At 33.7% G+C, this 26,890-nt stretch overlaps 1 protein-coding gene and 1 non-coding gene across 3 annotated transcripts in view; one reads left to right on the top strand and one right to left on the bottom strand.

Annotated features, from left to right (window-relative positions):
* Positions 1 to 3,244: 3,244 nt before the first annotated feature.
* Trnat-agu (transfer RNA threonine (anticodon AGU)) lies at positions 3,245 to 3,318 on the bottom strand. The gene has a single exon. It is a non-coding gene; the product is annotated as a tRNA-Thr (tRNA).
* Positions 3,319 to 3,583: 265 nt separating this feature from the next.
* Positions 3,584 to 26,890, top strand: part of LOC130442465 (insulin-like growth factor 2 mRNA-binding protein 1) — a 139,989-nt gene continuing 116,682 nt past the window's right edge. For both annotated transcript variants that reach the window (XM_056776594.1, XM_056776593.1), the window contains exons 1-2: positions 3,584 to 3,901; positions 8,782 to 8,842. In XM_056776594.1, the coding sequence (XP_056632572.1) occupies positions 3,694 to 3,901; positions 8,782 to 8,842 (269 nt within the window). In that variant the 5' untranslated portion in view covers positions 3,584 to 3,693. The remainder of the gene's footprint in view (positions 3,902 to 8,781; positions 8,843 to 26,890) is intronic.

The raw sequence follows: 26,890 nt of genomic DNA, 5'->3' as shown, positions 1-26,890 counted from the left end.
GATTCTTTGCATTACGTGACGCTATTAAAGCTTTCATGTTAGAATAAAAAAGGAAACCAATTGATTATGACAATGACTGGTGGATTGATTGTGCCTTTTTGCTAGATATGAATAAACACTTGACTGATCTGAATATAAAGTTACAGGGTAAAAATCTGATTGTTACTCAAATGTATTCATATTTTCAATCCTTTGAAACAAAGCTGAGGCTATGGGAAAATCAGGTAAAAAATCTAACTGTGGACCATTTCCCTCATTTAAAATCATTTGGCACAGTGAACCAAAAAAAATTGGATGAATATTCTCAACTTCTACAAAATTTGATTACGGAATTCAACAATCGTTTTGAAGGAACGAAATTCCGAATTTTCAACAATCCATTACCATTACCTTTTATATACAATATTTCAAGAATTTGAATAATTACCGGGAATTAAAAAAGCATGCAGCATGATTTCTCTGCATGTTTGTCAGCACCTATTTATGTGTATGTGTGTATGTGTATTTATTGTATTGCACAATGCTTACGAATGAACATCTCCAATCAATTCTTAAAATTACACAACGAATATGATACCTGACATCAATGAGCTTGTCAAAAATAAGATTAGTTAGGTATTTGCATCCTCGAGTGCAACATAATTACCTAATATCTTTTATAACTTTGATATGATTTTCAATAACCGTATATTACTCGTATACAATTATATAGTATAATAAATGAAATGTTATAATAATTCAATTCATTTTTTTTTATTTTCAATCTGGTCCACCTACGAATTCAGAATTTAATATATGGCCTTCTCCAAAATTGAGTTTGACACCTCTGATGTAGCATAATTCGAGTAGGACACTTCTTTGATAACTTCATAAAGGTTTTAAGCTAAAAAATACGTTTTACTTTATTCTATTGGCCCTAACCTATCAGGATCGCCTTGAAAGCTATTGTCAAGTTTACGGGTCCCAAAGTCACGGTTAGTGGCCTTTTATACATTGTAATTTCCTTTATTGGAAATATTATATTACAAAAGAAGTATCGAGAAAATGTTATTTCTGCCTTAAGTACAATCTAAAATGTTGTTTTTCGCTTTTACAGATTATATTTCGTCTAATAATTTATTTTCAACTCATATCCTTTTGTGGCGCCTCTGGTAGTGGATCCATGCTTTAGTACGTTTATAGACGTTAGAAAATGATACATAATAACTTTTTGCGTCGTCTAACCTGTATTTGTGGATTAAATCCGGCCGCTATTATATTTTTTAGGTTGCAACCGTGTGAAAAAATACAATACCATTTTTGATAACACATAAACACATTTTTTCATGGATATTTAAATATTTAAATAAAACTCGAAGTAAACTGGACATTATACGATTTAATCACATTTGAAACGAACTTAGTAAAAAATCTCTATCAACAAATTCAGTTGTACGAGGCGTTAACAAAAAATGAGGTGAATTATAAAGTTAGCAGCTAAATATTTTCGCTTTTTACTGATAGCGTTGCGTTATTTTTGGAATAACTTATGTTAGTGCTTAACAGAGCGCAAGTATCAGAATTGCTATAAAACATTCCATTCTGGAAATTTTTTCCTCAAAGATGAGCAACGTTCTTCTCGACCTACTGAAATTGATGATGATTAAACCAAAGTCATAATTGGAGAGGATCGTCATAAAACAATTAAAAAACATTTAAAATGTCTTGGACTAGTTAAAAAGCTTGATATTTGGGTACCTCACGAAACGAAAGAAATTCATGTAACACAAAGAATCAACATTTGAGATATGCACCTTAAACGCAATGGAACCGATCCTTTCTTGGAAAGAATCATCTATGGTGATGAAAAATGAGCCCATTACAGGACCATAGCTCGAAAACGATCATGGAGCGAAGACGATGAACCAGCACAAACCATATGGAAAGATGAAAAACAACAAAATAAGTTAATGCTGAGAGTTTGATGGAATTACAAAGATGTTGTATTTTTTGTGCTGCTTCCAAGGAACTAAACTATCAATTCTGATGTTTACTGTCAGCAATTAACGAAACTAGATGAAGCAATAAAAAAACCCAGAAATGTCAAAACCATCATAATGGAAGGCCTCACACATCTTTGGCAACTCGTGGAAGTGGGAAGTGTTGCCACATCTCTCATACAGCTCAGATTTTAATAGAAGAAAGGTCGCTGATCTGACTTGTTTTACTGATACTACCTCGGGAGATGCTCTCTCGAGCTGTCGAACATAATCCCATCTAGAGCAGTATTTGCAAGACCTACTCGATAGACATACATGGCTCATGAACACCAAGCTCGCCTGCAGAAGCCCAGAACGTCAATTTATCGAGTCTCCTTTCTTTGGAGAAATGTAAGCCTGTGGAATCAGCTACCAAGGCACGTCTTTCCCGAACACAACAATCTACATATCAATATCCACAGGCCTCCCCACACAGTAGGCGCCACTCGAACTATTCGAGTGCTTACTTTTTACATAAAAAATCCTACTTCGTATCATTGAGCGTGGTTGACAGGGGACTCATTGTAAGGCAGAACCTCAACGACCTCACCCTGGTATTTTCTCCTACGAAATATTATGTCAGTACTGAGGAAGTTTTGACTTACCTGCAGATGGAAATTTGTTTGCTATCTTTTCATAGTTATTGAAAGACATTTTTCTTTATAGCTAGTCATAACACATAAAATATTTCCCAGTATAAAATCTGATGTGGTCACCGCGTAAAAAATTGTCTTTTGAAGCTATGTGAAAAAAATAATTTTTACGTTTTTGTTTAATTGTTGAAATTTTAATGTTCATCTTTAGTGGTAAGATCATAAAGACTTTTAATTTAACAAACACATTGTATGAAAAAATATTAGGATGAGGAAAAGGGTACGTCTCTGGCAAAATATACTAAACCGATTTTTTTTTCAACGGGTGAATTTCATAATGTAAAAACCTTTACCGAATTTAGTAGAATTATATCACCTAATATATAATATTTTTATGTTTTCAACATCCTGTAGTTAGGAAACTAGTAGCATTTTATCTAAGCGTGTTTGTTTTAGTATTGAGATTGTTTGTTATCCTATTTTTAATAAAATATAAATTATGATCAGTCACATCTATCTAACAATTTTTAATATAATTTGTTCTTTCAACGTTTTTAATTGTATAGACATGTTATTTTTCATTAAATTGTACATAAGGAGACAAAATAATCGACAAAAAAATCATTTTCTGAAAGGCCCCGGCGAGATTCGAACTCGCGATCTCCTGTTTACTAGACAGGCGCTTTAACCAACTAAGCCACGGCGCCGTTGTAAATAACAATTTATAACATGGTATGGATAATCAAAAAGATATTTATGTTTATAAACAAAACACTAATTTCAGTCTGATTTGTTAATAATGGCCTGTTTAACAAGAATTAAACGTAATTATTGAAATAGAGGAAATTGTAATTTAACATATCGCATGTCTGGAGCTGTATAAAATGTCAAATTTTTACCCAATGATGAGAAATTTGGAATGCTGTCTTCCCTATGCGGGTGCATGCATTCCAAGCATAACGAAAAGTGTGCGCATGTCATAAAACTTTGTAAGCGTTGCGGACGTGGTGTTTGAGTTTTCGTGAAGTTTAGTTATTTTTCGTAATTTTAAGTACGATAATTTACATATTTAAGTAACTGAAATGTCGACGACGGGTAAAATTCCTCCGATAACTATGAGTAAACTGTACGTTGGTAATTTACCAAACGATACCAATGAAAATTCACTTCGGCTACTCTTTACCGAACAGAATTTGTCTTGTACAACAATTTTGATAAAACGTGGAGGATATGCATTTGTTGACTGCCCTGATCAATCATCTGCAGATAGAGCTATCGACAAACTGAATGGTAAGTCATATTTTTTTCTATACAAGTACTTTCACTTATAATCAAGTTTCAATGTCAAGATTTTGTTTTGAAATATGTCTTTATGTTTACACCTAAAACAAATATTTCTGATAATAAACTCGTTTTAAGTATTGAGGATATATCTTTTTTTAAGTTTTATAACAAATTCCAATAACATTTGTTAGTTTATGTATACTTTTGTATTAAATTTGTTTTAAAAATGTTAGGTTAGAACCTTCTTGTCAAATTCTTTGTTAGCCGGCTTAAAACTGGTTTTTAGGTAGAATATAGAATACAGAGCTGTAATCAGGATTTTGATTTCTTGAATAGTTTTATTAATAAAAAGCATGTTACAACAATATTTGAATACATTTGTCTTGAATCAAATATCTGTTTGAGTTATTTTCATAGTTAATTATAAATGTTAAAGTTCGATGTTTAAAGGGAACCTCATAAATTGTTATTTTTTACGCCGCGTGTCTGAGTCTTAGAGATGGCGGTGTTGATATCCAAATCCGGTACTTTTTCGTTGTTTCCAAGAAATATCTACCTTTATGGAATTTTTTGTAGTCACCGAGGTATTTTGAGGTACAAGAAACTGCGCTTTTATGTGAAATTTATGTTTGCCTGATTTGTTGTGTCAGAAATAAAATGGTAAACCAATAAAATAATCGTGATATGAAAGAAAAATAAATTCATAAAAAAGTATTAGAAACATAAAGACGCATGAGGATTTAAGTTTTTTTCTTGGTTTACTTTAGCAATAAGAAATACAATGAATGAATGAAATTTAAATTTCAGCCTTGTGGTATTTTTTACATATTTTATTTGACTGATTTCTCACATTATTTTCTACCTCTCAAATAAAATTTAATGAACAATGCCGGTTTGCCATTTAGATGGTAATTTGAGTCCTGATTTTATTGGACTAACTATTTTAAATCCAAACAGCAAGCACTTGCTCTATTAGGTATCTAATATTCATTAGAACGCATTATTTATCACGATTTTTCACAATCGTACGTATAGTAGACTCTAAGAGGTCAAACTCTCGTCCTACCTTGCCTCTGTTCTTCATATTTGTTTAAATTTCTATCTTCATATCCAAACTTAAACCATCCTCGTAAAGAGTAACCTCAACGAAGCGTATATTGACAATTTTTCCATTATATAACGATAAAAACCTCTCTAAAACTTCATTAAATATTTTTTCATAGTACAAATCAAAGAGGAATGGAGATAGCAATGACCCTTGTCTTACACATTTTCTTATTTCAACCTCAGGGGACGTTTGGTTGTCTACGCGAACGCTAGTGGTTTCTAAAGTAACGCATATTTCTGCCTTATGCTTTTTAGGAATACCCAAGAGTCGATTTCAACCAATCTGGTGGTAAAAAGGCTGTTTTATACATATTAAATAAGTTTCTGAATGCACTTAATCTACTCCTACGGCTTTTCCGTTTTTTGCTCAGTTTATTACTTCGTCTTTAGTGAAATAATCGTGATATGAAAGAAAAATAAATTCATAAAAAAGTATTAGAAACATAAAGACGCATGAGGATTTAAGTTTTTTTCTTGGTTTACTTTAGCAATGAATGAATGAAATTTAAATTTCAGCCTTGTGGTATTTTTTACATATTTTATTTGACTGATTTCTCACATTATTTTCTACCTCTCAAATAAAATTTAATGAACAATGCCGTTTTGCCATTTAGATGGTAATTTGAGTCCTGATTTTATTGGACTAACTCGACTAAATAATATCACAAAAGTTTCAATTTGATAATAGTACAAAAGTTTGTTCTGTCTTATTTGATGCAATAAATACGGGAAAAGTAAAAAATAACAAACTATATTTACTCCGACTTCAGATGCGTCAATGTCCCATTGTTAAAATAATACAGACAATAAAGTTCTAATGGAATTTTTTCAAAAATTATTTTGAAAACTATGGTTTTTGGCCGGTGCTCCGAAAACCGATTGGCTTAAAATTTCAACCAGATACACTAGATGATTGTACCTAAAAGGATTTTTGGCGTCTTGCAAGGAAAGAGGATGGAAAAAGAATTCCTAACCTAACCTAACCTAACTTTCCAACATCTTTAGACCAGAATATCTGTGCCTCTTGCGTTACATTTAATAATAATTAACTTTCTTCTGGCGGTTCTTTGTTTATTTGCGAAGTATTTTGCATTGCCATTAATTCTTCATCGTTCAAACGCGCTATCAGTTACTATGAATTTTTCAATGTCCTCGACTGCAGTACTTCCAAGTGCAGATCCCTCCATCATAACGGCGATATCTTAACCACATGCCTTGTGGTATCTTAAACTCGCAAACCCCTTCTTGGCGCCTCTTCTAAATCAGGCCAAAGGTTTCCACGTTCATGTATTAGGACTTCCACCAATCACGCATAAATATTGTCCTTTTCCATATGTTTCTCGAATCAGCTGACCAAATTTGTGGCGGTGATAGTAAGGCTTGAAGTTTGCTATACCCCCTGGTAAACAGGCTGTAAACTTGATGTTTTATTTGGTGGCAAAAACATCACCTCGACCTTCAAACCCCGCGGGTGACCCCAATATTAGTGGATAACCAGGTGCATTGTCCAAAAATTAACTTTTAGATGCAGTCCATTACGATTGCAATACGCTTTGACATCTGGATAAAAGCTGTTTGTATATAAGTCGGAAAAAGCCTCTGCTTTTCGATTGAATCGCTAAACTACTAGTAAGCTATCTTTGTCAATGCCGCGCATAGCGCGATGTGACCAAAAAAAGAGTCAATCGATCTTTGGGTGCTTTAAAACCACTTGCCTGCATTTCTTCTTTGGAAATAGAAGTTCGGGATGGTATCTTTTTCCAATAAAGATCCGTTTCATCTACATTGAAGGCAAGGGAAGCTGGAATTTTCTCTCGCAGTATATATGGGTAGAAAATTCTCGTAGCTGTTGTATTTGTGCTTCGCCGGTTATACGAATGTTATGCAAATTCAATTGTTTCCTTAATTTTTCAAACCATCCATTGCTGGAAACTAAAGATGGAGCAGAAGAGCTTTCACCTTCATGGTGTTTAAGGTTGCCATGTGAAGGAATCTTGATTCATTGGAGCATCTTTTTTATTCATATCTTCAATCCAAACAGCAAGCACTTGCTCTATTTGTTTAAATTTCTATCTTCATATCCAAACTTAAACCATCCTCTTAAAGAGTAACCTCAAAGAAGCGTATATTGACAATTTTTCCTTTATATAACGATAAAAACCTCTATCAGCGCTCTCTAAAACTTCATTAAATATTTTTTCTTAATACAAATCAAGGAAGAATGGAGATAGCATGCACCCTTCTCTTACACATTTTCTTATTTCAACCTCAGGGGAAGTTTGGTTGTCTACGCGAACGCTAGTGGTTTGATGCCAGTAGAGATTAGCAATCATATGTCTACCTTTATCATCTATAGGTAACTTTTTTGTAATTTCTAGCATTTTATCATGACTTATTCTATTGAATAATTGTCAAAATCAATGGCACATATATAAACTTCAAGATTTTTATCCTAATATATTTAAACCAGCCTTTTAGTTGTAAAAAATGTTTCACGTATACACAACGCATTAAGGAAACCAAAATGTTTTTAACACGTGGCTCAAATTTCTAAAGTAAAGCATTTTTCTGCTTTATGCTTTTTAGGAATACCCAAAAGAGTCGATTTCAACCAATCTGGTGGTAAAAAGGCTGTTTTATACATATTAAATAAGTTTCTGAATGCACTTAATCTACTCCTACGGCTTTTCCGTTTTTTGCTCAGTTTATTACTTCGTCTTTAGTGATACTAGGACCAGTTGCTGCTTGAATAGAAGCTAAGCGGTCATATCTTTGTGGTAGTCAGGGCACGAATTGGAAGCGAATAAAAGCAATGCATTTGATACAAACTACCTTTGCTGCCAGCATGAAGAATAATTAATAGTTTAGTACAGATTATTTGAAACAACTCATTCGACAGTATGCAATTTACATACTTAGGAGTCGAGATTACAAGCTTCAAAAACTTACAGCAAGAAGTTTGAACCCAAGTAAATAAGACCTAAAGGATCTCTGGCTATCTGCGGAACCTTGTATGGAAAAACAACCATATATCAACCGATTGTCTTAATATACAAAACAAGACCTATACTTACATATGAAGACGAAACTCGAGCGGATACAACAAAAACGAAGAAAATAATGAGAGCAGTAGAGATGAAAACATTGAGAACTATTAGAGGAGTCAGCCTAAGGATTAGAAGCAATGCTATAAGGGAAGATCTAAAAATTCTGGATATACTACTATTCACGAGATCTAGACGACGATTTTGGAGAGACCACGTCGATGGAAGATCTATGGGCTGAATAGACAAAGGATGAAAAACCACCTCCCGGTCGACCACTCACGAGATGGCACGAAAGCTGGACACAAGAGGATGAATAGTAGAAGAATCAAGATTAAGTCTCAAAAAAAGAGACAGAAGAAGAAGTATTTAATACACAATATTTATAATCATCCACCCACCCATAATTATCCGTGTGTATTGAACCAGGCTTCGTCCGAATACACTATATTTCTGTTTAATTCTCGGCATGTCTTGCTATTTTGTAAATATTCTTCTCTTTCAAGTATAAATGAACTAATTTAGGCCAAATTCCACGTTTCAAACATAAATATACTCCTTCCACTGGTTCTCTCAGTTGTAGAAAGAAAAATGGTATATCAAAAATTTATTTCGACGTCTTCAGTTCGAAATTTTTGCTCAAGTTCCTTGATACCATGTATAGTGTTATGATTCTCATAGTTTTTTCCTTATTTTTAGACCCTTTTAATAAAACTATTATTGTATTTATTACAGGTTTTACCTTTAATGGTGTAGCGTTGGTGGTTGAACCTTCGGTAGCTTCCGGCAAGAAAAAGTAAGTAAATAGTTGAGTTACTATTAACGACATAATTACAGTTTGCGTTCCATAAAGTGCTTCAGTTTTAATGGTGGTTTTTGTCAATTTTGATTTAATTTCATAGAGAGCAGAATCGATCACTATTATTAACGACAAGCATTTGATGTATTTTTTAACCCTAGAGTACCTGACCTCTCTGCGTGAGGTTGTGATTACCAGATCGTCGTAAATGTAGCGATAACTAATATTGAAACAATTTCTTCGGTTTCAAATAGTTTAATGAGTTTAAGTTATTGAGTTTTATCAGCTTACACGTACAGATGTTGAATTGATATATTTATTGTAAAAAAATAACTGCAAAAGAGTCGGAATTCCTTCTTTAGATGTTTCTGAAGTCGATGAATCTTTTGTTTTTTATATGGCTGCTTTACGCGAAATTTTTTTATTTATAAAATGTAAAAATACTTCTTTAAGATGCAGGAGATTCTTAGCTGCACCGTTTAGATACCCTTTTTTATTGTGACGGGGGTATTGTTGACCATATATGCTTATTTTCACCCTTTAATTGTGTTTTGCCAGGTTTAATTATCGTAGATTACTTGACAAGCAGAGACGGTGGAATATTATCTTCTTCATATCCGTTAAACTCTACAATTTCATTATTTGAATCAATCATTTCATCTACATCTTGAATAAACTCATCGACGTCCATAAGATTTGGTCCGAGAATATTGTCTTATAAATTATCACTATCCTTAGAATCATTTATTGAATCATTATCATCATCATCCTCACCATTCATATTTTTTTCGACTTCTGCCGCAATTTCTGCATTAGTAAGAGGTCGATTATCTCTATATTTTGATTTGAATGTCATTTTTTGCATCTCATTTGGAAAATAAAATTATTATAACCCTAAATTATGGAACTCAAGAAACAATTTAACCATAGCAGCAGGCTATGCTGCGATAAACAAGTTACCGGGTACGCGCGTTCATAAATATTACGCCGGTCTGGTACTCCAGAGTTAATGACACTTTATCGAAATATACCGAAAGGTTTAGGAAATTATACAAATTATATTTGAACATTTTGGAAACTTGACTATGAGTTTATGTAATTTAATCGGTGTATTAGTATGTAAATTAAATACAAGCAGCAAATTCTTGAAAATATAATTTTTTTTAAATAATAAGACATCTGTAGGTGTAAGTAATCAATAATAAACAGGATGATACATGTTTTATGCAAAAATTCCTGAGACAATATTTGTCTTTTTTGAGATAGAGCAGAGATATAGAGTTTGAAATGAAATTAGTTTTGTTTGTTTTGTGTTCCAGATTATTGTAAACTTATCTGTCTTGGGTTTGAACAAACGAAAATGTATTAAACTTGTAGTATCCCCCCTTATCAATGAGAGAGGATTGTAGTGCTTGTTTTTACGAATAAATAGGGAAACTGGTTTAAGAACGACCCTGTAGGAAAAATTTTTCGTCCGCGGGATTGTGGTTGGGGTGATTTTTTGTTAGAAATATTCTTTTGTTCATAAAGCTGTACAAAATTATATTGTTTTAAATTTTGTTGAAGTCTGCAATACCACAGATTGAACAAAATCTTCTCAATCTCTTCTATTAACACATCGACAGATACCTTGGCATCTTCGACAACATACATAATCTGAAATTTAATGATATCATAGCCAATTAATTTTGATACCAACCCATCCATTTCATTAGATTTTGTCATTTTTTCCAGTTCTTTCATATTAGTCTCATCATCCCAAAGTTTTACATCCAGTACTATACTGGATTTTGCAATTAGTTCTGGTTTTTTAGATTTCTTCTTCCTGAATTTTTGCTGCTTCCGCATCTTCACCAGAAGCGAATAAATCTATATCATCATCATCATCGTTGTAGTAGTTGGAGCTGATTTTGAGGGACTAGCACCGATAATTTCAAGAGATTTGAAATCTTAGGCTGAATAATATTTAACATGATTGTACCACCTTAATGCATGTGGTAAATTGTCTCTAGGAGCCTTTGAAACTTGACTGAACGTATCAAGATCAGCTTGACTCGATTGGTATTCACTTATGTAACTTTTGTCTTTCAAGAAACTATTGAGTTCCTTTATACCTTTCTCAGTTTTCAAGTCTCCATTGTTGGGATGGTTTCTTTTCGTATGGCGCTTGCTCAGAATTAAATTGGGAATTTGTAATGAAGTTAATATACAAAAGCTCGACGATCCGAAGAACTTTTGGGGTCTATTTAACAAGGAGGTGTGCCTAAGGAAGGGTACTGTATTATTCCCTATCGTCGTCCCTTTTGTCTGAAATTCGCCAGGTTATAGGGATTCCGAAGAAAACTTATAACACCGACGAGTGGCTGGTGGGGTTTAGGAATTGCATTCACCTAATGGCAATAGGAACTTTATCGAAGAAGGCTAGGAAATTTTCTGTGAGTTCTTGGCAGGCCGTTGCTAGTAGCCCACCTATCAAAGGAGTACGAAAAAAGTACTCCCTCCTACACTACACAATGAAAGTACTCTAAAAAGAAAAGAATAAAAACAGAAGATACTAATACTAGCCTTAAAACTAATTGCCATTATGTACAATACAATTTTTTTGTAAAATTTCGGAAAACTGTCAGGAAATGCCTCACGTACTTGGATGGCTGACACATCCGCAAAACGTATCCCTTTTAGAACCTCCATCATGCGGGAAATATAGAATTCTCAGGCGTCAAGCCAGGAGAGTACGGTGGATGACTGGGAGTCAAAAATTGACTCCTATTGATTGCAAAAAAGCTGTCACGTTATCGAGTAGCAGGACCTGCTGTCCCTTCCTGATCAACTGTGATCTAACGTGTCGTAAATACCGTTTCCAAACTTCCTCGAGGAATGCGGCGTTCACGGTTTAACTTGATATGGATTCCGATTATACATGATTATGAAATTTCCGGTTTCACTCTGCGTGGACGATTAGTTGAATATATTTCTCGATCTTTTGCCATCTCGTGCCGTACTAGTACCTGGTGTTGCTTTTCTAGGGCCTAAACATCCTCATTCGTTTCCTTGTCGTCATTAAAACATTTGAACATTTGAATTTGTTCAATCGTGAGGGTTTGTGGTTGCTTTTATGCCACTATCTTGTAATATTTGCATACATTAACAATTAAATTTATCACAATTAGTTCACAAAGGTAACGAGTTTTTTATTTCTATATATGTCAATATGACGGTTCACTGAAAAGTTTCATTCGACGTTTTTGATTTTACACTATTTGAGGAAATTATAATACGCAATATATCATTGATGAGCCGATTTTTTCGATTATAATTTAAATGATATAAAAGAAAGTTTTCGTAGTGGAATTATGGCAAAATTAAACACCAAAGTGTACAAACTCTAATATATTTCCGAGCTTTCGAATATGGTTAGTAAATGAAATCTGTGCACCAGTGAATTTTCCCGTTGATATGTTATTATAGTCGAAACTTGTAGCATTATATGCCACAATAAGATATTTTGAGATTCAGAAGGTTTACTATCTGATTATTTAGAAAATTATTTAAAAAATGTATTTGTTAACACGTTTTGATGTCGGGAAAAGCGAGAAACTCTCCGAACTAAGTGTGTAGAGAGGTGAATACAGATTATTTTGAATAATGAAATTTATTCATAACAATATAACTGAGTCCCTGAAAACTCAAACTTTCGGCAAACCACCTTCGCATTATTGTATATTTTGAATAAGATTTCTCTTTTGTGGAGAAATTGGCTGGATATTTTCCTATTTTCGTTCGTATTTTTCACATGAAGAGGAAGAAACAATTTATCCAATTTCCATCATCCATAAATCTTCAGTATCACTTTTTTTATAACTTTTTTTTAATCGTATCTTTGTCATTTCGTTGTTGTATCTTCCAGCTGTTCATTCGTAATATTCACGCGATACCAGTTACAATTTTCTTTTAGCGAATTATCATGCAAAACGAAATTTAATGAATACGAATCATATTAAAGAATACCTACTACAGAAGCGGCCGAATAAAAAAATCGATACTTAAAAATATAAAAGCAGAAAATTTATGCGGCACGAGTCAAAATCTGCAAGGTGTATGTTGAGAGATGGACGAGATGATTCGTAGGATAGTCCGTGGACTGGTAATTTTTCGTATGCATCATCAGGTGTACATCTGCTCCCATTGCATTTGCCATGCAATCTGCGCCGTGTAATTTTTGGGATATCAAAGACGTACCAATATTTTTTATGGGGCTACATTGAAAAATATCAAATTAAACACGCAAACAAAATAAGAGATTCCAGTTATACAACGGTCAGAAAATTATGTAGATAACATAAGTCCTTACTTAAGGCATTATTAAGAATTGATACACTCCTTTTAGGTCTTGTATAAAGAAAAAGAAATAAATCTGTCCGTTGTTCGCGCGTCAAAACTAAATTTGCTTGCAATAAAATCGACTTACGAGGATAGTTACAGAAGTAACTGGACCAACAAAGAAAACACAAAAAATTTGGAAAAAAATATATTCATTTTTCAACGTAATCGCCTTTTAGCTTTTATAATAAGAATCGTCAAGCTCCTCAAACTAGCCATTTACTGTCGACATCACCTCTTTATTGTTGGAAAATCTTTGACCAACGAGCCATTTTTGTCTGTCTGGGAACAGAAAAGCTAAATCTGGCGAATAGGGTGCATGAAACAACACTTTCTTCTTAGCCAATGCGGCTGTTTTTGCTTGATTTCTTCGCTCAAACGTTGCCTAATACTCGCCGTTGATAACTTTTTCTTTTTCAAGATAATCAATAAAAATTGTCCCACGCGCATCTCAAAAAACCAACGCCATAACCTTGCCTGCAGATGGAACGGTCTTTGCCTTCTTTGGAGCCCGGCTCTCCCTTTTCAGTCTATTGTTTTGATTTATCTTTTCTTTTGGGTAAGAGGTAATAGACCCATGTTTCATTCATAGTGATGAAACAGCGCAAAAATTCTTTATTTCTGTAAAACATTGCCAAACACTCGATGGAAACATCTTCACGACACAAAACTTTCCCCTCCCAGCTTTTCAGTTAATATGCGATGTACCGCACTTTTTGAAATGCCTACTATGTCTACTAACTCGCGCACTTTCAGTCGATGATCATCAAGTGCCGCTTTGTTGATTCTCTTTAACATTTCTGGAGTTTTCACCTCATTTAGTCGACCACTGCGATGCTGGTTTTCGCAGATCTTTAATTCGGAATATACTTTCCCCCGATGCTTTTCTATCTTTCGTTCGATCCTTCATTCCTTCACATTCTAACACCATTTTTTATCATTTTTTTTTATTTCAAAAGAGATATTTATGTCAAATAAAATAAGTTTTCAATAACTTGAATGAAAGAATGTTTATTATTTGGTAACCTGATTTTCTTGCGGTATTCTCCCGTCCTGCTATTCCGTCAAATTTACCTCCGCTATGGTTTGTACGAGCCTCAATTCCCCTCTAATGTCGAATGTTGAGTTAAGTTTGCGATTCACTAATCAGTGCAGTTTTTTTGAATGTCACAGGCTGTTTATGCCATCCAACTGAAGAGTTGCATGTTATACTTTTATTTTTTTTGCATACGTAACAAACAGAATCTGCAATGAGCCAAAAGTTCATTCCTTATTTCTTTGCTTCCGGCTAATACATCAAAGTATTGCTAACCTTGCGAACAAAAACTCTTCTTCTTTCCCATTAACTATGCTGAATAATGATAGAAACTACACCGTCAGGTCCTAAAATATGATTAATATTTTTTAATTTTATTGAATCTTTGAGACGTTCATGTTTTGAACGCGAATGTTGCATTATACTGCTGACGCCTACCAGCGACCACGGGCGCTAATTCCAAACGGCCGGAAGGCACATAATTTTTTACGCTTCTTATTTTCGATTTTTTTTAAGTATCGTTTAATCTATTCAACGTTGTAAACTAGAGCCGTTAAATGACCAGAAGCAGTTAATAGCTCTATTACTTATGCACGTATTTGCATCAGGAAAATTGGTTGTAGAAAACAGAGATAATCAACATTTTCTGTCTTCGTTTTTTTTGAAAAGTAAAAATCTCATTCTCTTTTTAATAAAAATTTATACGATGTGTCCTCTGATGAGCAAAATGACTCGTAAGAGGTAGAAAAACACAACATAATTTAAGTTTTGAGAAATCAGAAATAATTTTCCAAAAAAGCCATTTTTATATACTCTCATATTATATGTCAGATTCCACTAAATTCCCTCCTTTTTTTCGGACTTGATAAAAAGCTGCTTGCACTTTTTCTCTATTAAGTTGCCGAACTGCGTAAGTTATTCTATTTTCCAATATTTCAGTACCATTCGAAATGTATTCTCAATAAACTATTCGTTCCACCTTTCCCCATGATATGGTCTGGGCCAACATGCTACGCTGATTATCCCAAACAATGTTCCACCAAACGAATTTTCCAGCAAATCAGTAATCCTTTGTGTAGAATAAGCAGTGCATCATCGTATTGAAATATTTGCAAATTGGTCTGTTGAATCAGTATTCCGTCAATAAAAATCCGCGGATATGAGACAACTAGAAACGTGTTAACTCTAAAGTAGTCACTCATAGACATTCCAATGTCTTCATCAGGTGGTTTATTAATTTTTTTTTTCATTTCTCTAGTATATACTTTCTATACGCTTTATTCCATCGCCATTTCTTCGAAAAACTTGAAGCTCTTTCATTAAAACTCATCTTCTTGATGTGAATAATATATTTTTTAAAATTTTGTGAATGGAATTGAAAAATTGCTGAATAAAACTTGCCGCCCCTTGAAATCTGTCTTCTGGTAAATCCACCACTGCCTGATACAATATGTTGTACGTGAATTCCAAAATCGCCTCCCTCGGTTATTATCAAACAGTGAATGGTGGCCATTTTGAACATTTAATTTAATTGTAAAGTACATTCAATGAACACAGATTTGAAGTTCATAAGCAAAATAGTTTTTTCTGATGAAGCGACGTTTCATTTAAACGGAACGTTAACAAACAGAACTGTAGATATTGGAGCAGAGAAAATCCTCATTGGGTCTGTGAGGCTAACACTCAATATCCTAAAAAAGTGAACGTTTGGGCTGGTATCAGTAACAATAAAATTATTGGATCTTATATTTAGATCTTATCTTAGATTTTTTGTTAACTTCTTAGTGTCTACATTACAAATACTTTTTCCTGATGTTAATCATTCAAATGAGATAGATCGATCTATTTACTACCGACAAGACGGAGCTTCACCGCATTTTGCACGTACAGTTAGAAATTATATGAACGAGGTTTTTCCCAATAGGTGGATTGGAAGACGTGGAACCGTTGAATGGCCGGTTAGATCCCCCGATTTGACTCTTCTCGATTACTTCTTATGAGGTTATTTAAAATCGAAAGTATATTTCAATAGATCAGACGATATTGCTGATTTAAAAGTTAGGATAAATAACCCCTGAGGTTGTACAAAATGTTGTACGAGAATTCTAAAATGCCTCACTCGATTAAAAATTGCTTGCACTAAATTTAAAAAAACTTTATATTGCTGAATAGAGGATTAAAATACCTTTCCAACTAGGTGCCCCTTTTCTTATTTGAAATTTTGGAGTGGGTGCTTATAATTCAGAGGGAGTGCTGAAGGGGAATAATATTTTCATACTTGTCAATTAAGGAATAAAATTCGACCTGTTCCTGGTTTTTTTCACATAGTAGATAATAATAAAGAAGTACTTCTATCACTAATTCTTTTCTTACTAGTTTACGTTTTACAGATTTTCAGAAAACAAACTAATAAACAATTGTTCATGACACGAAACTATTTGAAGGAACTTTCCTACATTTCCCAATTTTCATAAATGTTAATATCTCATTTTGTTTTAAAGTTGATTGGAAATTGTTCATAACAATGAATGAATTTGGTAAAATGTTTGGTATGAGCTGATCGGTGAACCATTTTTGAAATAATGCCACGGCCATATCTTCAAGGTATTAAATTATTTAATTATAGTAGAACCACTCTGATCCGGCACTGAGTCATTCCGGCTCTCTCTCTCTCTCTCTCTCTCTCTCTCTCTCTCTCTCCAATGTGTATCATTTTAATTTGGAGGGACAAATGTCATTATAGTGTCGACGAAAACACAAAACATTAACGTTGCTTGAAAAAAACGAGATTCTGAAAAGACTTGAGAAAGGTGACAAGGTATGCAAATGAATACGAAGTCGGCTATGCTACGATACACAAAATTACATAATTTTGCAAACACATTAATAATTTAAAAAAATTGAAAACTGGAAAGTTTCCTGATGTTGAAGACAGTGTATTCTTGGTTCCTCCAAGCATGCAACGATCTCAAGAGAAGTTCTCAAAGACAAAACCAGATTCTTCTACGGTAAAATAATGGGGAAAGATGATTTTTAAGCAGTGAAGGATGGCTTGAAAAATTCAAAAAGCGTTTTAGAATTCGCCTGCTAAGTATGACGGACGAAAAACTCTCTTGTGATACCGCAGCGGTCGACTCATATAAAGATAAGTTTGAGCAGATCATCGATGAACTAGGCCTAAAAAGACATTTGTCCATCGTGCTGAAACAAATGCTCCGGGACGAAAACTGGCGAAAGACAGGATAACGTTTATGCCATGTTCGAATGCATAAACTGAATCTCTTGGTGATTGGAAAGGGGAAAAATCCCAGGCCATTAAAAAATGTTGATCTACCTGTTGATTATAAAAATCAAAGTATGATGCAAGCTGTTTTTAAGGACTGTTTGGTTTTATGGAATATTTGTGGCATCAGTAAAAAAATTTGTAGAGAAAATGAAATTGTCACAGAAGGACTTGCTTATTTTGGATAATTGCCCTGGTCACCAAGAAGAATCCGAGTAGAAATGTTCAGGTATACAAGTGATGTTCTTGCCGCAAGCAGTAAAAATTCGATACAAAAAAGCTTTGCTGTACAAGATTTTGTCAAAGGAAGATAGTGTCCTGAATTAATTAAAAGAAACGAACTTTAGAGATGTGACTTTTTCCCTGTTAAATGCTTAGGAAAATTTACACGAAAAAGTCCTTGTTTGTTCATGGAGCAACTTATAGCCGGATATGACACTGTTAGAGCAATGCAAAAAAAGAAAGATAAAAACAATGATGCCCAAGATGTAGAGGAGGAAGTTTCTTGCTATTGAAGATCTCGAGGAAAACGTTAATCGTGAACCGAAAAACGTGTTGATGACAGCGAAAATTTAACTATAGATGATATGAGCCTGTGGCTAGCCAGTGAGGAAGAAGAAAGCGGCCAGTTTATGACAAACAGTTAAATCATCGCAGATGTCTTGAGTAGGGAAAAAAAAGAAGATGGTAATAATCGAGGTGAAGCGTACGCTGTTCATGTAGGTAGTCATGATGCTGCAAAAGGTGCCTTTGCTACTTCGATAAAATGGGCAAATCAAAATGATATTTCCGCAAATGATATTCTTGTTTTAAAGAGGCTTCAAGAGAATGTGTTAGAAGTGTCATTTCAAGCCAAGAAGCAAAAGAAAATTGACAGTTTCTTTACTCCAATGGAATAGTCCACCAAAAGTAAGACTAAGACGATTATTTTTAAAACATCATTTTTAAAAAAGACAATTAAACGCTTTTTGTCTGTAATATGTACTTTCCACCTAAAACTCGACTTCTTTTGTACTTTTTTTGAATTTTTACTATGATTTTTCAGTAATCCGGCGTTTTCACTAATCCGGCACAACCCTAGTGTGATACCTGTCGGTTCAACGAGACTCTACTGTACTTGTTATTTTAACTTTTCATTTAAATTTACACACCCTATAAAAGTAGCCATCATGACAGTGCATTTCGCAAGTTGAATCCTTGAATATGAAGAGCTGCTGACAACCGGAATCCGCTGACGCCTTACACAATTATAATTATTTTCTTTTTATTCAATATAATTGTAGAGTAATAAAGTCATTGTGTGAACTTCGTTTTTAAAAACAACTTCATTTCACTGGCGCAGTTAGTAGGATTTTCTGGATAATTTCACGAATTTTAGTGTTAAGTACTACAAAATGGTGGTACATAAAAGTGTTTTCAAGAAAACTAAACTTTCATTCGCAACATCTGCATTATACAAAATGAACGAATTCTAATGTAATACACCCTATATACATTTTTATTGTATGTGGGAGCATATTTGAATTTGGACTATTCAGGTTATTAGGTTATTCCCAATTGCAGACTCTGTAATAGTAATAAAACGAGATATTTTTTTTCTGTTGGATCATTTATAAATATATGAATTAGTCCTCGACCACCGATTTAATAATGAACGACTTGTGTTCCATTAGAATATTTTTAAGTATGATTCAACCATTCGTACACCAAACTACCTACTAACAACTATAATAGCTACATCCATCAGTTGTTTCGAGAGGACAGTTATCACCTGCCGCAGATGCCCTAAAACTAAGCAAACGCTTTTCTTGCTCATTTTGCAAGTCTTATGATTATTACCAGGACCGAAACGAGAAATATTTACAATGTTTATACAAATTCGAAACTCACCCCTAATTTGGGTCTAGTTGTTACACCTTCGGGACACGATATAACTTTGGCGTAAACTTTTTTAAAAAACACAGAAACTTTGTCTGCAAATAACAACATTTAGTAAATTGTTTATACTTCTATAATTATTTTGATACACCTTTAGCAAACTTAAATACTAATAGCACTACCAAATACTAATATTAAATTAATCTTCATCAGAATTGCGATTAATGCAAATGTATGAGTGAAAATATCCAGTTACACATTTGACATAGGCCCACATATTGCATTTTCTACCCATCTACCCTAACATTCTACCCAATCTTCTGTTTAGCTGTGCTGTAACTTTCGTTATACACTAAACGAAACATTTCATCAGTATCAGAATCTGAATTGGAGACAAACATTTTTTTCTTCAACTTTTCCTTCTTCACTAATTTTCGAGGACTTTTCTTTATCTGTTCCTTTACCTTTGCCTTTTCCTTTATTTTTGTTAGATTTTTTTGCTCTTGGCTAGCTTTTTTCATATTCTTTTTTCAATGAGCCTTTTTCAGGTCTGTCGATTAACTCGGCGGTTTGGGTTTACGACGACTATAGATAGATTATTTTCCAGTTTCTGACGTGGGAAAGGTTTTTATTTTTGAAGGTGAAAAATTGTACATTCTTCATTACCGTTTCCTTCAAATACAACTTGCACAGCTTCTAGAAATTTTCCTTTCATATTTTTCTTATAGCCTTATTCCTTCAACACCTCTTCAATTCTTACCACATCTGCTAATCGCCCTTCCCTCTAAAACATCCCCAACACTGAACTTCCGCCGTGTTTTACAGTCGGGATTACACATATATCTAAAATCCGTTCTACCTTTGACCTGTGCACAAAAACTCTTCAATTAGACCCTAAAGCCTCAAACTATGACTCATCACTCTATAAACCTCTCTCCTACTCTTCACACGTCCAATTTTTGTTTTATTTATCCCACAGCAAGCTATTAATTTTAATTTGATGTCTTTTCTAAATCTCCTTTTCACTATAGAAGTACTCAAAAGCAGATCCCTAGATCCATCTATCTGAGTTGCTAGGTCTGAGCCCGTGAATTGTCGATCACGTTTACTGATCAATACAATACGTTTATCTTCAGCGGTTGTGGTTTTTCGAGACCGCCCTGACCGTTTTCAATCGCCAAAGCTTCTGGAGAAGACTATGAAGCTTGCGATTAATACACGACTAAGAAAAAGTAAGTGAATATTATCCTGATGGTGCTCCGTCTTACGGAATGACTTGTATTTGCTACGCTCAAAGACCGAAAACGTCCAGTGGTCGTTTAAAACAGCCACAACGCGTTCTGTGCGCCTTGCGTTTGCCAGAACGCGTTGTGGCTGTTCTAATATAGCCAGAACTCGAATGAAATTATTGTAGATTTAGAAGACGTCAGATCACTTAATACAATGCTGCTTATTAATAATTATTTGGTAAAAAACTAATACAACACTCATCATTTGAATAAATGTTTGATGACCACGTTTTTGTATATGTTTTATATCCATATAGTCAATAGTCAATTATTAACAGTCGTTGTAGAAAAGTATATTACTAAAATCAATCTTTGCTGCATATCCATCTATAAGTTTTTGCATAAGGAATTGTTGTGGCCTTTTGAATTGCATTGAACTTTATGTTTGACGCAGTTAGGTTAGGTTAGGTTAGGTTATGTTATTAGTATTAGTATTACCAGCATTATATTACGTGAACTGACGTCTTCTAAATCCGAAATAATTTCATTGGGGCTCTGACTATATCAGAACAGCCACAACGCGTTCTGTCAAACGCAAGGCACACAGAACGCGTTGTGGCTGTTTTAAACAGCCACTGGCCTCTAAAAAATGGTTAAGGAAATCTATGCCCTTAGCGATCATAGAATTAAACTACGTGAAATAACTGTAGTAAAGTAAAGTAAAGATTTCTGAATTGAACAAGGAATATTTTGCGTGAAAGGTTACATTTAAAAAATCTATCTTCAAGTTGGGTGACGCGATTGCTTAATGCAGATCAAAAGCTGGCTTACATTTAAAAAATAAACGAAATGCTTGAAGCGAAATCCGAGTTAACTGATTTACTGATAAAGTGAAGCTTTTTTTGTTCATACTTTGTTTTATTAATGTTGCGATATATGAATATTGGCAAAATATGTTGATCCACGTGATTTGAATTGTTATAATATTTATGGCACTATTTTGTATTTTTTATATTCATTTTATCTTAACCATCAAGATAAATGATCAGATTATACCGACTCTGACCATTAAAGGATTGAAATTGTAGTTGTATCAATGTATTATTGTATTTGTTTTTTGCTTCATTCTCATCTGGCAGCTGTTTTAGTAAACCTAATGGCCCGAAGTAAATAACTGTAATAATTAAAAGTAACATTTATACTTGCATTAAAATGGGATTTTCAGTCGGCAGTTTATTGTTTACTTATATAAAAACAAGTAAAAAAAATTACACATGTCCCAAAGTTTATACTGAGTCGTGGTATACGGTATAAAATAACCGCAAAAAATGTATAAAAAAATTGTTGATTGAGGAAAATTTATTCAAATTCAAGTACTTTAACTTTCATAACCTTGTTAATAATAAAAAATTATTTTTTAACTGCCGTACGACTTCACGTACTGGTGTTTAAAGAAACATGCAGTAGTACGTATTAATGTCTCCGTAGCGTAGTGGTTAGAATACAAGGCTCATATACGTGAAGTCCCAGGTTCAAGTCGCGCTCATTTCACTTTTTATTTTTCTACCTATTTAGTAATAATTATTTTTGGGGGGAATTTATGCATGCCGACCAGAAGAGTTAACAAAATTAATAACTGCATAAAGTGCACTCTTAATATTAGTATTGTTAATAATTGAATTTGTCAGTTGTTTTGTTAGTTTAATCCAATTTTGATTAAAATAGGAGCGTTATAGTTTGTATCATTAAACTTCTGTATTTTAATGAAATTTCCGGTAGTACAAAAAATATTGTATGCAATTAGTGTCGTGAGGCCTATTTTTCGACTTGCCACGTTCATCAAAAAAAGGTTACTTCACACACTTGTTATATAAATAACTATTTAGAATTGAATGAATCACTTGTTTGAGAAATACTTCATGTCCCCCTTTTTGGGCAACCGCGATTTTATCTTGCCCTCATAGAAACTGGGTGATTCGATAATATTTTGCTATTGGAGACCATTCCTAACTTCGAGTGACCGTAATCAAACGAAAAATTGAAGCAATAACAGAATTTACACAGTAAAATAGTATTGTGAGCTTTGTAGGACAAGTTCCTGGTGGAAATAGTGGAAAAAGTAAAGAATTTTATATCAAGGTGTGGTTGGATTCAATGAACAAATTTTTGACTTGAAAAAACCGGAAACTGGTCTGGGGAAGTAGGAAAACTCAACCTTTTCCCATAAAGAGTATTATGTCCCTAATCGAAAACATATCGCAAAATGATTATTATCACAAATTCTCTAATAAATTCCGCCGGAGATTGTATACGTAGTGCATTTTCGATCCATTTTATTGAATTAGAGCTCAAACATACTGAATACAATTTTTATACCAACACTCACAATTATACTGTCTGACCAAATTATCGTCTACAGAGAGTGAAGATAAACAGTTTACCTTCAGTCTCTGAAGACGATAACTTGGTTATCGAAACGCCCGTCAGACAGTCTAATTGTGAGTGTTGGTGTAAACAATGTATTCAGTATGAATATCACCAACGGTTCCAGTAATTCCAACTTAGTAGAGCTCGAACGACCACTCACTCAATCAAGATGTTTTGAAAAATGTCTCAATTTGAGTTTCGCGCTGTTTTTCACTAAAGAAAGATTAACACCAACACAAATCAAAAACAGAATGGAAGCTGTTTACGGTCACTTGTGTGTCCATCATTTTCAATAATTGAAAATTGGTCTAAGCTCTTTCGCTGGAGACGAGAATCACTAGAATATAACCCATGCGTGAGAGGTCCTGCTACAGAAAACATTAAATTAATGGAAGAAATTGCTTGGATGTTATTTCGACTTGATACGACTGCATTGTTATAAATATTTTTTGAAAAATGTAGTTTTGGCACTCTTTTTAATAGGATGACCTCACGTTTCTTTTGGTTTCACCTTATTTTTTTTGTTTTTCTCTTTTTTTCAAAAGCCTGATTTCTTGTCTCCTCTTTATTCAAGGTTTTCTTCTCCAGTTTCTCTCAAAACTTTCTTTTTTTGCATTTTTTTCTTGTGGAAAATGTGAGAGCAGAGGAAAGCTTTCCTGTTTGCTTTTTAGGCATCCTTTCTGGAGTTTTTGGCCAAAAAAGAATTAGTCTATTGATGTGATCAAATCTGCCTTCTCTACATCATTGGTATTCACTGATTCATCTAATAAAATATTTACAAATTTTTTAATTAGTGAATTTGTAGTGCTTGTAATCACACATCGTTTCTTAGCAATGATGATTTTTTTCCAATTTCTTTGTAAATCTGATGTAAGAAAATTCTTGCTCTAAATTTGGAATGAATCTAGAATTTTCTTCTTCAATGATATCAGATAAATCTTCAAATGAATCGTTTATTTCAGACACCAATTAACTGCACTTTTTTAAATTTTCGGGAAATGAAGGAAAACTTATTATCTGCTGGATTAATGTTGATTTTTGTTTTTAAAAAATCAGAGTAATACCTTTCAAAACTAATTGCGTTTAAATATGATGTATGTTTTTTTACTGCCTTAAAAAAGGTAAAAAATGTTTCACTTAACAGGTTTCTTCAGTAAAATTCGTGTTCATGGCTATTTTTTAACAATATTTAATTTTTTAAAGTACAAGTAGTATGTTCAATAATAAAAACACAATAATAGAAACTTAAATTTATTACTATGAACATTACAAAACATGGGTTTTACTAATAAACAACATTTATTTAATTTTTAACTTTTATTATTTTTTTCTGTCTATGGCACTACCCATTTTCATACACCTTGTAAACATTACACTCCGCTTTTGTAGGAGGCCACTGAAGGATGTTGTAGTGAAAAGATTCATACCTTGTGATATATTTGGTGAGCTATTTCAAGTCATCAATCTTCTTTTCATTTATTGGTACTTTTCCAGACGGATTGGCAAGCGTTATTGGGAGTTCAGGCACAGCATTGTATTTCTTCAAGGTAAACGTTGAAGTTACAAACCCGTCAATAAAATCTTTAACCACAACTTTACATTGACTAGCTTTGTTGTACTGGAATTCCTTCTAGGTAAAGACTTTGAAAGATATTTTGTTTTCCTTTGAAACACCTCTTTCATGTGCATCATCTGAGTTTACATTTTTCTATAATAAAGGGGCCACCACGCATTGAAACTATATATCATGTCACTGGTTACTTTGTTGCCAAAAATCGTCCTGATTTACTTGATTTGATGTTCATTTCCTCATACTGTTCTGGAATGTACACTTTGTCCGATTTTCGCACAAGACGTTTTATAAGGCCGAAATTACGGTCACAGGCTAGAGATGAATGTCTCTTTTTTTTTCACGTTTTTGTTTTACCCTGATGGGCCATTACTGAAAGAAACAAAATGTTTTGTAAATAGTGCAATAACAAATAGCATACCTCTTCTGGTGATTTTTCATGAATACAAGACATTCAGCCAGAGCTGACTCATGTGAAATACTGGAATGTTTGATAGCGGAAGGCTTTGCATGTAATCAAAACAAGGTACTACTGTTTTTTCATACTTGTTTTTAATAATGTCTTGTTGCTTCTTAAAAAACTTTTTAGCTCTTGGCTTGGATTTGAAATCACATTGCTCACATTGGCTGCAATCATCAACTTGTGGCCGTGCAAATGATAAGCAGAAGTTTTCTTTAAAATACCTATAATAAAAACTAATTTGACCTTATCTATCAATTGAGGATTGTTGCAATTATGAATGCTGCATCTAAGTATTGTTTATTCTTGGTCCCATAGTCGGTTTCCTGACCTCAAATCGAGAAATGTGGTTATTTCCGCTGCGGTGTTTTATTTTGAACTAATTGATTTGCAACTTTATCACAAGAAACACCGTTTATTTGCATAATTACATTTTTTACTTTTTACGCTCTACGCTCAATTTCTTTAGCCTCAATCAAAGTTTGCAAACACACACAAACTACAATCGATAAACTGCATTTCCGTAAGCATTTACAAATAATCTCATCAGGAATACATTTTTGTAAAACAATGTTACCTTTATAATTCTTCATCTTTCACTCTGGATGTTCGTATAACATTTCTTTTATATTTTTGTTCATTGACAATAACTCGTTTCCTTTTAGGCTGAGGTTCATTCTCAGAACTTCCACTATCCATTTCGTAAAGAAAACGATAATAAAACACAATATAAAACTATGAAACTATGAACACAACAGTATATTACGTCTATGACCTCTAAACAGCAACTAACTGTTTAATGGCGTGAACAAACACATAAAAACAGTGATGCAAGCGATAATAACCAGTGTTACCACGAGACGAAAGTAAAATTTACTGCAGAAACACGTCAAGTGACGCCGGTTGACGGGTTTCTGCGCTAAACTCAATATTCCATGTTAGGCGGCTCCAAGACCCTACAATAGCACTACAATATATTTTATTGTACAATAAGATTGAAAGGCACAGACAGAATCCAAACGATCAATTAAATTGCACAATGAACGAACTGCTGCGCAATGTTTTCGTGTTTAGTCGAAGAATGTTGATCCCGTGTGCACTGTGCGTAAAGCAACATGTCCGAACAAGATTTAGCTGCTGCTTTAGTTGTGTTGCTTGTGGCTAAACGTAAACGAACACATCGGTGGTCGAAAGATTGGTACAAGAAAAGGCAGAAATACACTCACGAAAATCTTTTAAAAGATTTGATGATATATGAGGAAGAAGACTTCAAAAATTTTGTACAACTAAACTTGGAACAGTTTCCAAATCTACTAAAATTGGTCATGCTATTAAGAAAAAAATACAATCATGAGGGGAAGCAATACCACCTTTTCAACGGTATCTAGTGACTGGAAATACTCTGGAAGATTTGAAGTTTCATAGTGCTATTTCCCCACAAAGTCTTTCTTTAATAATTATGGAAACCTGTGATGCAATTATACATGTTTTGAAGGAATTAATCAAGGTAAATAAATACTATAATCTTTTCATTTACTTATTAAATTGTATATATTGAGATAATGAATGTTCGTTTGTCACTGAGTGAACAGCATCATTTTCATGTCGAATATTGTTCATGTTCTGGTGATTATCTTGTTGGAAGTACATGTTCTGTTAGTTATTTGGCAGCTGCTCGGGTGTAATTTCGGAATTTTGCTCTTGTGAATAATTTATAAAATACCAAGGCGATGGTGTGCTGCTGTAATTTGTTGGAGTTGGCGTGGATCTGGTATATGTCGG

This window comes from Diorhabda sublineata, chromosome 4, assembly GCF_026230105.1.
Source record: "Diorhabda sublineata isolate icDioSubl1.1 chromosome 4, icDioSubl1.1, whole genome shotgun sequence".
NCBI classification, from domain to species: Eukaryota; Metazoa; Arthropoda; class Insecta; order Coleoptera; family Chrysomelidae; genus Diorhabda; species Diorhabda sublineata.
This window is presented reverse-complemented; position numbering and strand designations above follow the sequence as displayed.